The following is a 17379-nucleotide window of genomic DNA, read 5'->3' on the forward strand; positions in this document are numbered from 1 at the left end:
TATTTCAAGAAACCAGAGTGGAAAGAAATTAAGAGGGATTTTCAAGTATCATGGAGGATGAAGAAAAATTAGTGATTCCGCTACCATCTACTGGTGATAGTGAAAAACTATTTGAAAGCTACTTCGATTCCGAGTCACAACTGACTACAACTGTATTTATGTCGAGGACTGCATACTGCCTTGCCTCCATTATTTTTTTACACCAATAGATGGCAGCACCATCACCGGATCGAACAGTTAATGAGAATTTAGAACTAGACCAGGAGCTAATAGTTACCTGGTGCTAGCACCCCCCAGTGTTATCGTTTCACTTAGAGGACATTGAGACCACGAGCATATTTAACGTCGCCCAGTCCCCTTTAATAACGACGATGGGTCTTCGACCATCGAGGTTCGAACTCAAGACCCTCCAGTCCCGAATCCGACACTCTACCGATCGGGCTACCACGGCCCTGAAAGCTACTTATTTTATAAAATAAACTTTGCATTCAAAACAGACGCCATTGATGTTTTTCTGCACTTGCGAGGGATTTTCCACTTATGACAGCTCGAGAGCAATTGCAAATTTTGCGAGGGAATCGGGACTGAAGACAATCGCAATGTTACACAATCGCATCGGTGCATTGCGATCGGCCGTGTTTCACTTGAATCCATGTGCAAGGATACCTTCCAGGCATGGAAACACTGCCTCCAGAAGTGTATCGACACAAGAGGATACTAGTGTGAAAATTTTTGATTCATTGTACCAATATATTCAATAAATGCTTTTTTTTTATATGAATTTGGTCGCATTACTTATGAAACGCACCTTCTATGTAATGCTCAGCGGTTAAGTATATCAAAATAGTCTTCGCAGAAGTGCATTTTGCTTGTAACGAAGACTTCGTTTACGACAAGTTTTGAACCATATTCTTCATTTTTATCCGACTGCGCGTGCGCTACGCAAAGGAGGGCAATGTGTTTATGAGTCTATATACCTATGTTTGTTCCTATGTGACGTTGTAGAGGCTAAACGCCTTGGCAAATTTTAATGATTCTTACGTCAATCGATTTGTCTTACCCTTGGGAGTGTCACTAAACACATGACAGTAATCAAAATTCAAAATATCAACAACCTGTCACCATATTTTTAGTTCGGGATCGTGTCGCACGCTACCTGCGTGCAACACGTCGGGGGCCCATTCAAATTTTACGGGGTTCCTTGATTGGTCAAAAAAAAATGGGCCCCGACTGTTGATCTTTCTATTCTGCTTTTGAATTCATGATTTGTCTTATGTGTGTATCGATTATAAAACTATATTTCAATGGTGTAGTTATTCAGTAGTACTTAATAACATTCTAAAATAGTGGTCTTTTTATTTTTTTTCTTTTTAGTTTTTCTTTTGGTTCTTACACAGTCGAGTTTTTGTTTTTATTTAACAATTATTTCAGCATCTTAACACGCTCTTAAGTCTGTATAAACCCAACGCAATTAAAAACTCGCTACGCTACACTACTGCCCTTTTCACGCAATGTCAAGTCTTAAAATTAAAAACTGTTTATGAGATCTACATTTCATTTGTCAAAAATAGAACTAAGACAGTACCCGCTGTATAAATACATGATTTTTTTTTTTTACTAAAGAGTATACAAAACATTACAAAATGACAATAGACACCTCATCAAATATGATATTTTTTAATCAGTGAACAGAAAGATGAATCACATATTCGATGCATTTAAGAAGATTTTTTAAAATGAATCGTCTTTTATGAATTATTTGCGACTCCGATAATGCAGCATCCAACTCTGGGTCCGGCATTTCCGTTATTTCTGCTAGCTTGGTTGCCACCTCTTCCCAGATCGTCTTCCCCACCGTGAACCTATACAGAAAAAAAACCCATATATATTACTATACGTACATATTTTGCACAAAATAGCATTTCTAACGTAAGTACAATACGTGAACGTATAACTTAGAGACAGGAAAGCTGAGAACCAAGACGAGGCCCTCGTAAGTTTGGTAGCCCCCTCTCCTTATAAAACTTATACTACTACGGTTCCAAGTCGGGAATGCACAAGGACTAGGAAAAATGGTTTTCTTAAGTCATTTTAATAAAACTGTTCACTGTAGGTGAATTTCATTCGAAGTTTCATATTTTTCTATGTTACTGAGTATACAATAAACTTATCACGTGGAGCAAAAATAAAAAGAAAGACTTCCTTTTAGTTCTATTCGACTTTCACGAAGAAGATGGACCAGAAGTAAACAAGCAGGTTGCAAAAAGGTTTGTCAATATGTCCACTTTTGGAAATTTATTTTTTCTGGAATTAAAAAAAAAGGAACCAAATAGTATTCGCATTCGCAGTCTGCTTGGCCCTAATTCGTCCTTGTCTGAGCCAAGTACGTGGTTGACGTCATCAAATGAAGCATTTCTTTTTTTTTTTTTTTTTTTAATTTGCTCTAGTTCAGGGGTTCTCAAACTTTTCCAGTTCCCTATGAAGAATTAGAATTTTTACACCGCACCACAGCCTATCTCTATTATATAAATATTGATACCATGTACCATGGACAGTTCGCGGTATTGTTCGTTTTTCAGGAGAAGGCACTTGACTCCTCCCTCGTCACGTGGTATCCGATGATTCTATTCCGCTGTTTTCGGCAGAAGGCATATTCGGATCATAGCATTTTGTTGTAAAAGCAGCAGTTTTTAAAATGGAAGAATAACTAAAATGCCATCAGACAAGTGAAGCAAATGATGTGTAAAGGGCACTAAGACTTTTTTGCACATTGAAATGCACGCCCAAGTTAAGGATGTCCAGTTTTGTCTCCTTCAGAAGCGCGTGGATTGCTTACCGATAACCTCTGCGTAAAATGGAACTCTGCGTTCGAGGAGGCGTGGCGAAGTGACTTCTCGTAAAAAACGGTCAATTCTCCTTCTCTCTTTCTGCGGTACCCAAGGGTGCAACACTCACTTTGGGGGAACCCCTGCTCTAGCCTTACTTTTCCGTGATTGCAGTATAAATCTGTGTCATTCAGCACTGCAGTAAGTTACGGTTTGGATTGTATTGAGAGCCATGAATATTGGATTACTGCTTACAAAAAGTTTTTGATTTTAGATTTCATTGTAAAGTTTCAATTTTCATTACGGAACAGTGCTTTAGAGAGAGAGAGAGAGAGAGAGAGAACGACTCCCAATTTCAATTCTTCACCAATAGCGGAAACCATTATTTCAACCATAAACGTAGAGTGAAAATATTTTAAAGTTTCTCCATAGATAACGCGTATCACAACCGATTTGTTCCTAAAATCACAATGTTGATGAGTGTATCCAGTGTGCAGGTGTTTCTTGCATAAAATTTAAATGATGATATTACGTACAATATAAATGTTGATACAGGTGAAGTGTAAAACCTACTTTATCTGCATATTAATTTATTCAGTCTGCAGTAAACATTCGTTACGCAGATGATGAAAATTTCATAGTTACTAATTTGTATAACAAACTAATTTAAGCGTTGAAAACTAGATTCACATAATTCCAAATTTGACTTTTACGACTTCGAATTTTGATGACGATAAATGCAATTTATTTTATTGATGCATTGAGGCAGTTATTTGATGATGATAAATTTTAACATCAAAGAGGGCCAAACTAACAGAAAATTGGAAAGCTAACAATTTTAATTTTTATTTATTGGTCACATGTTTCCTAATATTTCGGTAAAGACGATAGTGTGGTTCGGTCTGAGCACGTACCGCGTGAAAAATTGGTAAGCATAAATAAGTATCTTTTGACCTACTGCACAATATGTTTTATATCAAATAAATTCAAAATTCTGTGAGCCTGTTTCTGATTCCTATTAACGCTGATCGATCGGGATACTAACGTCTGTACCTACAACAAATGCTAATAATATCAGGGGTACCCACCTAGGGGGATCATGGCGCAGACTGCGCCACTGAAATTTTTAGGGAGGGGGGGTGTTTTGAGGTGTATTTTTCACTTTTTTTGGAGGGGGCCTCTTGTTTTGGGGGGGTCTTTGAGATATTTAGGGTGGTGCACCCTTTCTCTTAGGGGCGGGCACCCCTGATAATGTCAAAATATAACGCCTGACACCAGACTAGATAGATACGCTCATCAGCAACTTTTTGGTTAGTCCAGGCTTGGGCGCATCCAGACTGAGGTTAACCCCCAACTAAAATAGAAAATATTTAAAATGTGGAATTAAAAAATAAATAAATAAATGATCAACTGACGTTTGTTTCCATTTTCTAAACTTATCGATGATTTCGACTCTAGTAACTTTATGATTTTTAAAGTAAATATTTTTTCTTTGAGAGCTCGTTGGAAAAAAGGGGGTACATATTTATAAGGGTTTATTTGGGTTTTACCGTCACAATACGGTTATGAAGGTAACGCAAGATAATACAGCGCCAAAAATATTCCGTTTTTCCAAACTCCCCACAAAAAAAAAAAAAAAAAAAAAAAAAAAAAAAAGATCAAGTGTTGTTACACACGATCCCCTCCACATACACCATGAAAAAGTTAAAGGCTAAAAAAATATCTCCCTGAGGATGACTGTTTTAGAAATTTCCGGGGGGGGGAGGGGGTTGCATGTTATAGGAAACAACAACGAAATTTTATTTTGCTTGCTTTGTTTATCTCCAAATTTTACTCTTTAAACTATTTTCTGTCCCACCTTTGTTTCTTTTCTCAGATGCTTTTCATCCTAAAGCTTACAATTCGCTGCATTGAAAAAGGGGTTCTTTGAAACCCCGAAACACGTGTCAGCAATCAGTTTGTTAATTTGTGCTTGCTCTTACGTTGTTTACTATTGTTACTTTGTTGCATAAAGGCAGATCTCGTAAAGGCTTTGAAAACGTTCAGGACACTGTAACAAAAAAGAAATCAGAGTACTTTTAATATTCTTTAACGTGTTACGTAGACTTTGTATTATCTCCATACATTAATGAAAGTTCATAATTGTGCTATTTAACAAATTTAACAGCTATTCCAAACAGGGGCGTAGCTAAGGGGGGGTTTTGGGGACAACCCCCCCCCGAAATGTTTGTCTCAAAAAAGGGAGAGGGAGAGAGAGAAAGAAAGAAAAGAGAAGAGAAAGAAAAGAGAAGAAAAAAAAAGATACGAGAAAAAAAAGAAGAGAAAAGAAAAAGAGAAGAAAAAGAAAAGAAATCAAAACAGCTTTCTTTCTGAATAACTATGGTCAAAAATTCACTTCGCTCCCCCCCCCCCCCCACCCCCTCCCAGTGCCATTGAAAACCTTGAGTGACCCTCAAGCGTAAAGACGCCTTACTCCTCACTCTGCTGCGACATTTTTTTGATAATTGAGTGAAATTTCACACTTCGCTTTAGAAATGAGATTGATTTGTTAAATCCACGCATATGTAGCCTTTTTTGTCATAGATTCTGCAAATTGTTAAACATATTTAATTTTATGAGCGGCGCAGTGGGAATGTTACATACAGTTGAATCTGTATTTTTCGAATTTCACAGGAAGGAAAAAAATCGAGATAAAGAGGTTTTAAGATACGGGGGCTTTAAGAAACTTTATAGAAATTTGGAATATGATGGTGAAAATTTGGAATCAATACTAAAGAAAATATGGGCTTTTGATCAAAATTCTTCTTTATTAGTTTTGTTAGGTCTTTATTCTATTATTACATTATTAAGTGTTTCATTGCGAGTTTAAGGAATCATTTTGACAGTAAAAGAAACTTTAAGCATATCTTTTTCAAGAAAAAGTCTTTTATTGCTTTTTTGGTGCCTGATTTTTTTTTTTTTTTTTTTTTTTTAAATTATTTATCCTCTTGAGGTTAGCAATTGCTGCAAATCTAACCTGGCCAATATTCTAGGATTTTCCTTTTTTCTTTACTTGAAAAATCTTAATCTTTCTTTTCATTCCTATCATCTCGGTTTTCTATAAGGAATCATAACTTTAAGAAAGAGAGCAACCAAAGAACAGTACTTAACCAGATAACAGAGCAAAATGGCTTTTAATTTAAATGACCTTTAACCATTAACTTGAAATACTCATCCATAATGCAACTAATACTCAACCTGTGAATTTCACCCCTTTACTCTTGTTCCAAGAAAGTGCTAGAAACGTCTGTCCTTTTGTTAATCTTTCTAGAAAACCTATTCGTGGAACGCATTTCTCCCTTTTTTGCCCCCTCAGCCCTTTGTTTCGAGTTGAAGAAAATGCTTTTGCTAGCTGCTTTAAAGATCATTGGGCTTCGAATCCGAAAATGATAGCATAGCCGGAATTCGAGACAAAGTTTTTCAGTAAATCACCGCCCTTTAGCCAGGGCTAAAGCAGAAATACAAGAAATACCCCGCCAGCTCAGTCATTTCCAGCCGAGGACTGCAGTTTCGTGCTTATTAGCATTCATCAGCCCGGCATAGGAAAGTGACTGAGCTGGAGATGGAAAACCTCTTAAGGAAGTCAAGAGTACAGTCTGCTGAAGCAGCATTAATCGCATCGAACCCTCTGAAGAAAATTTTATTTTAATTTAAAAGAAAAACTGCATAGCATTACAGGAATAAAATGTTTAAAAACGAAATGAATCTAGACTGTTCTGTACTATTTTTGTTAGCTTGGTTCGCATTAAAAAGTAGAAAATAAACAAGACTTCTGTTAATAACACTCGAAAATTGCTGTTGCTCTCTCAAATAGATATTTATGTAAATTCTAAAGCAGCTAATAAAATTAAAAATAAAAACTTGAGAGGAGAACAGATGGTATGCAGCTTTGTGCAAATAACTTTCTACCGCCTACATTTCTTCCCTTTTTTTATTCAAATTTTATTATTAACTGCTTTAGAATTAGCATAAATGTAAATACATATAAAAAGCAACATATAAATGTAACGATATGAAAGCCATTTCATTTTTTTGCAGTTTATAATCAAGAAGTCTTTTTGTTTTTTATATTTTATTTCATCCTTTTAGTGCGAACCAAGTTAGTAAAAATAGTCTAACCAAACATCTAGTTTACAGGCGGAAATGGATGCATCTATTAGCTTTCAGGGAGGCCAGCTTTTGTAGATGTGTGTTAGCCTCTAAATTAAGCAGTCACACTAAAATGAACGGAACACGCTCATCAGATATTTGATTTTCCCCCTGATTTGGATAGACTGGGTTTGACTAGACCCGTTGCTAGAAAGTTTCACTTTAAATTAAATGGAGGAAAAAGAAAAAAAGTTAAATTTTCCAAAACATTAATAAAAAAATAATAATAATAATAAAAAATCTTTGCTTTGTTTTGTTTGACACAAGGTATTGAACTTGGGGCACCCCATTCCAAAGTATGCAAGATTCACCTCCCTCTTATTATTATTTTTTTTAATACTAAAAAAGTTTACATTATATATATATATATGTATAAAAGAAGTAACCCCCCCCCCCCCGAAAGTCGGGTCTAGCTACGCCTCTGATTCCAAAAGAGAAAGAGAAGGTGTTGGAAATACTACACCTTAAATTGCGTAAATAAAGAGAAAAATGGCGACACTAATCCTTCTATGGCAGTATTAGTTTATCAACAAAATATAAAAAAATTACGCTATTTATCTCTAAAAATAAAAAAAAAAGAAAAAAATCTACAATAGGGTATGGTTAAAAAAAAAAGACCGTAAAATTTCTTGAAAATTTAAGAGGAATTGATTTATGCCACTATATAAAACTCTCATCTGAACTGATTTGTAATCATATCTCTTAGTTCTATGAAATTTGTAATTAAAAAAAATAGCATTTTGTACACAGATTAATCATACCAAATCAAGGTGGTGTGCTTATATTAGTTAATCGACGAAATTAAAAATGGTTTGCGTGACTGGTCTAAGCAATCACAAAGGCAACAGAAATCGAGGCGTCACGAAATATGAGCTAAATATATCAGGTTAAGTCGAAGCGAGATCAATAAGCAATATTCATGATTGCTCAAAAATATGAAACGAAGTTGAACAAAAGGAGTTTACTTACCACTATTGCTCTTCCCATTATTGACATGGGACCGCACAATCTCATTTGATCTCCAACCATGTTCAAATCTGCAACTCCACTTCTATCTGCTTCAATGTTTCCTAAATCCCCTACATGTCTAAAGTAACAGAAAAAAAAAAACAATTGCATTAATAATAACACAGACTGAACACTTGGACGGAGCGTAAAAACCTTTTTGATTTTATGCCTTGCGAAAAAGTTGGGTACTTGGTGGGTATACATACAATATACCAACAGCTCCGTTATCATATCCAGAGACTGCAGTTTCATCATTCCAGACTAATGAGTCAAAAATGAGTCACGCTTGGAAAGCGTGTATTAGCCTTTGTGCTGTGGCTTTGCATATTTTGATGTAAATAAGCGTGTGACCGTTGAGCTTACGGTGTTAATCGATATTTGCCTCATTGCTGTGGTTAATTTTGCAGTTGTTAACGATATTTCTTGTACAAAGTTGTAAATAAATCTCCTGTGTTTTCTCAAGAACTGTGTCGTCATTTCGAAGAAAGTTTGAAGTTGCCCCGAACGCGTAACAATACTATGACGTAGGTCTGGCGCTCACGGGCTCTTGCTCTATTATGATTGCTATTTATTTTTAAGGCGATACGGGGGTTTCAATTTTTTTTTTAAAGTAATTTTCAATGAATTTCTTTGAAATTTTCAGCATAGTCACATGATGGTAATACCAACACAAATATAAAATTTCATTAAATTATTTCAAAAAAATTTTTTTATTATTTAAATTTAGATTTTATAACGCTTTTTTCATATTACTCCTTGCAAATGAAAATTCATCAAATTTATAAAATACTAGCAAAAATATCCGGCGTTGCCTGGGTCAGTAATAATTATGAGAAACAATCGTTACTTGCCCTTGTTTTCTAGTTAAAGCGAAAGAATTTAAAACAAACCTTTTTGACGTGATTAAAAATCGAGCTTCTTCCTTACTCATTAAACTAAAATAGCAATAAGTATAAAGAACAAAGTAGTATTCAATTAGAAACAAAAGCACGACATTTAAGCATATACAAATTTGAAGAATTTCCGAAATATGAAATTAAACTTTATATGTTTAAAAAGATTTATCTCTGTTAGTACTTTTTTTTTAAATCTAAAACCTTCTCTGTATGGCTATTGATGTACGAACTGTTTTAAAAAATGTAGTCGCCCGTGTTCCCCTTACACTTGCTTTAGTTATTTTGGGAAATTTCAATTTTTGTGGGCACTTGGTGTGGTTTAAAATCATATCAAATTTGCGAGAATCATTTTGGGACACTTTCGATAATACTCCTCCTCCTTACTAATTTTTATTATAGAAATATTGTTGCCAGATGCTGAGATACTTTTGGTCAAAAAAAATGGCGCTAAACCCTAAACGGTTTCATCAGAAATGTTTCCAAAATAAGTAGTAAAATTTGGCGATTGTTTGAAATCGTGCAAAAAGAAAAATTAATGGAAGTTTTTGTGCGTTTTATGGATTTGCCTAATTTAGTTGTTGAATTATTTTACACGGTATTTTTTTTAAGTATCTTTGATTGGCGATATTTTGTTTACATGGTGAAAGCTGAGAAACATTATTACGTACTCTTTGGGCTCAAAAACAGCGACAGTGGAAAAAACTGCCAAATGCATCAGCTACTGAAATCTTTCTGAAAAAATTCTGTCGATATTTCTGCTAGTTGGTTGGATATGGTGAGCAAGTGTCCAATCAGCATAAATAATAATAATAAACCATTAATTACATAAGTTACGTTTAAAAGTAAAATGATCAGCCAAATCCATTTATTTTTAGACAATCTTATGGAAAAACGTTACTTTAAGATTTGACTTGAGAAAAGCCTCAAAAAATCAGACGAAACGCAAAAATATTCAACAATACAACAATTCTTGGGAGTTGAGATGACACACTAAATAATGACTTGGGTTGATGAAAGCCTTCGAACAGGGAACAAAAAAGCTCTGAACTCGTTTTTTATACAACTTAGAAACTTCGAACAGATGATATCTTCAGCAGAAAAATTGTCGCTTTCGATAGACATATAATGTTAATATGTGCACGTTTTTTTCCACCCCCATATTGGGGCATTTATGCGAAAATTGGAACTAAAATTGGAATAAAAAGGAAACTATCAATCGGATTTTTTTCGAACTGGTCTATAAACCTTCTCAGTACCAAACTGAACAAACGGTGAAAGTTTCAGCTAAATCTGCCGGGTAGTTGCTGAGATCTTAGGGAACAAATTTACCAAACTCCATTTTTATATATATAGACTAGCTAAATGTGATACGTAAAACAACGGAAACTAGGATGTTGGAAGTATTTTTTAAAAATTTCGTGGTAAGAAAAATATCGAGAAAAAAAGCCAAAAACTAAACGTTTTCGATAAAATATGTTCATATTTCAATAAAATATGGCAAATATACTCCACAAAACTAATCAAACAGAAAAATCTCTCACAACAAAATGTTAACAAACCACTTAAATACTTGGCATAAAATTTTCAGCAAATTTAAATAATAATTCGTTTGCAAGGAGCAGTTTGAATTTCGTAACTTTGTCGAAAGTTAGGTTTTGTGGAAATCAACATTTTCTGTTTTACTATTGCAAATTTCATTATTGAATAAACAATTTAGTTTTTAATACAAATTCACCACAAATAAGGTCTTATGATTCATTTGAAATGGTATTAGTATTAAAAATTTAAATATGTGCTTTTTTTACTCATGCATTTTACATGCATTTTTTAGTAAAAAAAGGGGCGTGGCTCCCACAAAAAGTGTCATAACTTCGCCAGTTTTCCACCGATTCAGTTTTTTTTTAAACGTTCAGCTAAAGGTTTAGTTTTTAGGAATATAATGAATGAAAAAACGTTTGTTTGACCAATTTTTACTCATCTGAAACCCCCTTATCGCCTTAATTGGTTTTTACAACGATAAAAAAAGCGGAAGTAAAATGCGTTATGACAGAGAAAGTAAGTTAAGAAATAGTATTTTTTCTCCATAAATAGAAAGTTTCTTAAATAACCGCCTTATATTTAAAACTAAATTTGATTAATTGATCAAACGATTTCATTCTGCATACGAATTCTGAAAATTTATAAAACATTTTACGATCATGCATAAGAAATGAAGTTTTATTCATCCAAGTGCTTTTGTAGGAAATTTATTCCTTTATTTATTTTCACCAATTCAGATTAACATTTTATGTTATAGTTATTTTCTCCATAATTTAGTTATGCTATTTTTCTTACGTTTATGCACCTGCATTAGGAAATAAGTTGTAATTTAGAAATATCTTTTTTAAAAATTTTGATAGTAGTTGGAAATTTCTATAACCATAACAATTAAGAATGAATTCCATTGTCATTTTCATATATCTATAACAGCGTTCTTTTTACTTCATAGAGATACATTTTCTTTTCAAAACATTTTTTGATAAATGATTTTAAAAAAAAAAAAGAAAAGACTTGGAGCCATAGCAAAGTGATAATTAATATTACGAATAGATGTTTTGCTATACAGAAAACTGGTTTTCTTTAGTTTTGAACGAAGTTGGTGTCATTAATTGTTAACATAAAACCCGCGTTTTTCATCTCTTTTGACTTACAGACAGGTAAAAATTTAAAGGCAAAAAAAGAAAGAAAGAAAAACTTGATCAGATGCCAAAGAACCGTTAGCAGTGTAAGATTTTTTTATTATGATTTACTTATAGTAAAACTTAAATGTAGAAGTAAATAAATATTAAAAATTATTTAACTTAAGCAAATGAACATTTGCAAGAAAATCGCACAAAATTATGGAAAGCGATCACAAAAAATAACGAAAAAATATTTTTTGTTTTTTAATTCATTTATTTGATTTCTTTTTCATTTCTTACTTATTTATTTTTGAAAAAACTAACCTATTTATTTGCTTTTTGATACTGATTTTCTTCCTTTTAACTCGGACAGGTAAGAATCTCCATCCAATTAAAATTTTTCCACTGACAGCTGTCAGTCCGCCGGACCCACGGTTCAGAATCCTTGCCCTAACCAATGTAGATGTACTGAATTTTTGACAATGCTCATGCTGACTGTTACACAAGGATAGATGAATAGCAGGGATGTCGTGCAAGACGATTACTTTTTTCCGTATCACGGAATTTCATTCCATTCGCTGATTATTCTCAACAAATGAGTACTACTTATTTTATTTTTAAGACTTTCGAGCTAAATTTGTCGACTTAAGGAAATTGAATATTTTTGAGAAACATTTACTAAATTTTGAGGAAAACCATTAGTTTTAAATACAAATTTGTTATAAAATAACATAATTTTTTTAAAAAATACCAAGCACTTTTCATAATGCACTCAAAAGGACAAAATAACTTTTCTGGGTCAGAAAGGACAATTTAAGAATTCCTGTAGTTTCCGAAAATTCCAAGAAAATGACACCACAAACGAAGAAAAGTGCGGCTCAAATCATAAAGAGAATTTCTTCTCATTATCTAGCTTTCAATCATAACTTTGAGTGTTCAAACATGCATATTTTTCTTATTGGGGAAGTTTGGTTTGAAATGACTAGAACCGCACTTTTCTTCGTTTGTGGGCTCATTTTTTGGAATTTTCGAAAACTACAGGAATGCTTAAATTGTCCTTTCTGACATAGAAAAGTTATTTTGTCCTTTTGAGTACATTATGAAAAGTGCTTGGTATTTTTAAAAAAAATCTGTTATTTTATTCTTTTTAGTGTAACTGCGTTTCAGAAATAGAATAATTTTACCCTCATGAAACTTCACCTTATTTTTTCATATAAACGCTCGGTACTAAAAGGGAAAAAACCTATATATGTACGTGTTTCAAACTTTAAGCAGTTGGCACTAAAATGTAATCCTTGTTCCTGTCCAGGATTTATGCTTGCTAATTTCATCCTTGCTCCAGAGAAGCCTTGATTCACAATTTTCATTATGATTGTTTTCAACATCACTGTTGCAAGGCAACAAAATTTGTAACAATGGGTTTTATATTTAAACATTTAACGGGGAAATTACATGAAATTTGCTTTTTTTCATCCTAACCGAAATAATAATTTTATTTCAGAATTTTTATTTTTCAGCGTAAAGTTGTACCTTAAGATTAAGCAAATCATTTAGTGAAATCCAGAAGTCACTAAGTGATCTAGCTGCTGAAATATAAGCAAAACCAGGCCTCAGATGCTCCAGATTACTATGTGACAAACAAGCCAAGTATAATAAAAGTGCTTAAAAAAGGAAACAGCTCTGCTGTGAGCATGTCAGAGGCAGTATCTACAACAATGAGTTTCACGGGCGTTTGAAGAAACGCGTTTTTAATTTTCCACAAGCATCATTAAAATATTGAATCTTGAAGTTAGGTCTCCAGTAATAATAATAAAAAAATGTTTTATTTTCAGCAGAAACCAAATAAATCTGTTTTGTGCTAAAGCTAAAGTAAGAAAGATGAAAAAAGTTCGGAAAACAGAAAGACGAAAAATTGGTAGATAGGCCATTTATCTTACCAGCACCGAGTACAATTCTGCCGTGAGCCGGTAAAAAGCAGTAATGAGGTCGTTTCCAAAATTTTAAAAGTATTTTTTTCTGAATGAGTATGCTTATAAAAACATAAAATCTGACCATTTTTAAAATTATTTGACTATGTTTAATATTTTTAAAAAATTACTTTATTTGGTGCGCTTTCATTGTTTACGTTTCTGCCGATGACATCAAATGATGAAATGCCATTCCCTGTTGCCATTCACCGAGCATAATATTTAATTCACATCTTAACTCACGTGTACTAGCAACGATATGGTAGATAGCAAGCATAGAGCGCAATATTTGATTCGCTTGTTGATTATCATAACGTGGAAATGCGGTAGAAATATGCGCCAAAGTGCATCATTTGTGACGTCATAAAGACTACGCCTTGTTTGAAAAATCGGACATTTTAAAAAAATTAATTAAAAAATAATTTGTGAAAATGAAAGTATTTTCTGGGCCCATGTTATTATTATTATTATTATTTTTTTTTTTTTTGCTTATTCTATCAATGTCAGTGACTAAAAGTAGTACAGTAAAACCTGTGAAGTTGGCTAGCTTTGTAAGTTGACCACCTGTCTAAGTTGACCGCTTTTATCAGACACTGAATACGCCATTATCGTATAAATCAACCTCTGTAAGTTGACCACTAAGGTAGCGCACCGCAAGTGGTCAACTTACACAGGTTTCACTGTACTTTTGACTGAAGGAGACAACCCCATTGCAAATTTTTAATTTTTAATTTTTTTGCATTCTTGTCGCCTGTTGTACGTTAGCTCAATAGTACAAACTTGTTTCTTTGTTTTCCGCTGAAAAAAGAGCACGAAAATACATCCGATCCACCATTTCCCGATTGTCAGTATTGACCCAGAAAGCGTTTTTCCAAATCTCTTGAAAACTCATTTCTGTAGATACTGCCGTTCACCTGCCCACGATAGTGTTCATCTTCAGAGCATATTAATTAGTTTACCTCACAACATGTTAGTAAAATTTTAAAAAGTAAGAGCTCAAAAAGTAAGGTTTCAAGTTGGGAGAAGCACTATGTGTTTTGATTTTATTGTAAACTAAATTATTAATATGACGATGTTATAACTTATGGGTTTCAACAACGGTTTTTCTACCATTGTTGAAATCCACGAATACATGGTTACTTCTACACAGTAGTTAAACTACGTTAGACTTGAAAAACAACAAATAACTTACTTTTGACTATCAGTCGGCGCTCCATGGTCCATATTTGTGGGATTGTAATGGCCACCAGTGCTGGCACAACCTAAGGAGGAAAATCCCATATTAATGTAGTTTCAAAACATAACCAAGGAAAATCAAAATTTTGCTTGACCACTGAGAGATGGGGGACGAACTGGAAGCGGAACACTTTAAGTGGAAACGGACCACTTTATGTTGTAATAAGTAGAGATCGGCGAGATCGCACTTGCAGAGAACGAGCAAGCAGTAATGGTTTCACTGGTAGCGCTATCTCGATGATCCTCTATCTATCATAAAATGGAGTGGTCCGTTTCCACTTAAAGTTTATCCGCCTTCTCCCCGAGATCGAGTTATGCTCGCAAGTTAAAATAGTTGTTTTCGTAACGTTCATACGTTCGTATCGCACTGGTGTGAAAGCAGAGGAGCTTTAAGACAAAATTTTTAATCACTCCGTATGCACGAACATCTGCATTTTACTGGGCCAATTATTAGGTAAGAAGATACTTTATTCCATTATTTCGAAACCATTTTTATTTATTTATATTTTTCTGGCAGAGTGGAATGTTGAGGTAGCTGTATCCTTCCTACGCATTTCCCCTGTTTTGAGATTTTTCGGAGCAGAGCAGTTTGAACCTTATAGTTGCTCAGAGTATACCTATTTCTAAAATCTACTTGAACAACTAGAGTATAGAACAGGGGAAACCTAGAAAAATTCCTATAATCTCGATTAGGATTACAAAACGTTTCGCAACAACCTATCCGTTGTAAACTTTCGCAAAGAGCAGAAACTGTACCACTGACACTTAATAGTTAAAAGCAGGATACTTAATTTATTCAAGAAAAAGTGAATTAGAAAATGCACGATTATTTTGAAAATTTACGAGTTGCTAATCAGGGTCACTGTATGAAAACTATTAATACTGACAGTTTTTTTTTTTTTTTTTTTTTTTTTTTTTAAAGAAAAAGAGGGGAAAAAACATCAACAGGATTTCTTTGAACTCGAATAGGCCTTCTTAGTAAAATTTTGTAATTAGCACACTTTGATATTTTTAAACGCTTTTTACTATTATTATTGTTATTTATTTAATTTTTTTTTCCAGCGAGAAAAATCAGTTACTAGTTTTGAAATGCCTCCAAGTAATAATACTGAAAAATCAGTAAATATAGTTCAAAAACCATGCTGGCCAGTAGAGGGGTACTCGACTGGCTCTCAACTTCCTATTTTTGTGTTGGCGTCATTATAAGAAACAGGAGGAGCACAGCATTTTTTCGCAGACATCTTTACAGAAATTATTCAAATTCGCAAACAGTTTAAAATTTTATCTCGATTTAACTTACCGTTCGATAAATCTCCGAATTCGTGAACGTGGAAGCCATGCAATCCAGGTGACAGTCCCGATATCTGTCCAGTAACAGAGACTCCCTCAGATGAACGCTGTAAATAAAAAACGATTTTAGTTAAAAAGTATGTTTTTCCTTTAAATATTAGAAAAAATATGTATTTGAAAAATCAAAAACAGTAGCAGGAACGATGAAGTATACGAAGTAAGCCATTTCAAGAAAATGTTCTTCAGTTAATGGATATAATAGGGGAGGGTGGCCCAAAGCAGGTAGGTTTTCGAAGAACGCTCAAAAACTGTAGTTTTTGGATTTTTTTTCGCAACAATTTCGGTTTTATTTCCTAGCAGGGTTTTTGAAATTCAAAATAAAAAGTGATTTTTGCATCATTTCAAACCCAATATTCATTTATTATCAAACATTACAGACATTTTGAAAACCCGCTTTGCCCTACGAGGGTACCCAAAGCGGGTAAACTTAACTAATTGTGATTCGGTACATTTGCCAATCAAATATGAAGTTATAAATGATTAAAATAGTTGACTAGATACCTGCCATTATGAAAAAATATATATATAAAAAAGTTGTACTTATCCAATTTAAAGTCAGCACATTTGTTTATAAAACATAAAGAACTAACTGATTAAACTAACAGACTAATTAATTGCCATCCTAAAAAATACTTTTCAAATTTATACTTATCCTATTAAAATAGAAAATCTAAGTCAGCACACGAGTCAAGAAATTATAAATAAATATATGATTAAATCCTATACCCGCTTCGCCCGACCCGCTTTGCATGAAGGTACGTTTTTTATTTCAATAATTATAACCTTAAATTTAAAAAAGGAACAAACAAAATGACTATCGTATTTTGTAGGTGGATGGTGTCAGAATAACGTAATATTATGCACAATCAAAAAAATAAATAAATAATAATAATAAAAATAAATAAATAAATAAACCGGTCTTCGACTAATCCCAAGTTACAAAACTTCATTTTTTCAAAAAGAAATGCATCATTTTTTCTTTTATTTTAAGCCTGGTTGCGCCATGCTGCTTCGCTGGGACTCATTAAAACTCGGGGGTGTTCATGTAAACGCGGCATACGTATGCATCGCCGCTTACACATCATGGGGGCTCATACGAAAGCCTACCCGCTTTGGGACACCCTACCTATAACTTTTTAATGTACGTATATTTCTTCTTTTTTTGTGTGGGAAAAAAAATTCCCACATTTTTGGGATTTTAAAATTTAATTCAAACGTCCTTTTACTTTTAAATTTCAATGTCTATTTA

General features: G+C 33.6%; 1 protein-coding gene across 2 annotated transcripts in view; it reads right to left on the reverse strand.

Annotated features, from left to right (window-relative positions):
• Nucleotides 1-1661: 1661 nt before the first annotated feature.
• Nucleotides 1662-17379, reverse strand: part of LOC129225704 (superoxide dismutase [Cu-Zn]-like) — a 28021-nt gene continuing 12303 nt past the window's right edge. For both annotated transcript variants that reach the window (XM_054860182.1, XM_054860181.1), the window contains exons 2-5: nucleotides 16081-16177; nucleotides 14737-14806; nucleotides 7983-8100; nucleotides 1662-1862 (exon numbers count right to left, since the gene is read on the reverse strand). In XM_054860182.1, coding sequence (XP_054716157.1) covers nucleotides 1749-1862; nucleotides 7983-8100; nucleotides 14737-14806; nucleotides 16081-16177 — 399 coding nt within the window. In that variant the 3' untranslated portion in view covers nucleotides 1662-1748. The remainder of the gene's footprint in view (nucleotides 1863-7982; nucleotides 8101-14736; nucleotides 14807-16080; nucleotides 16178-17379) is intronic.

Source organism: Uloborus diversus, chromosome 7 (assembly GCF_026930045.1).
Source record: "Uloborus diversus isolate 005 chromosome 7, Udiv.v.3.1, whole genome shotgun sequence".
Taxonomy (NCBI): Eukaryota; Metazoa; Arthropoda; class Arachnida; order Araneae; family Uloboridae; genus Uloborus; species Uloborus diversus.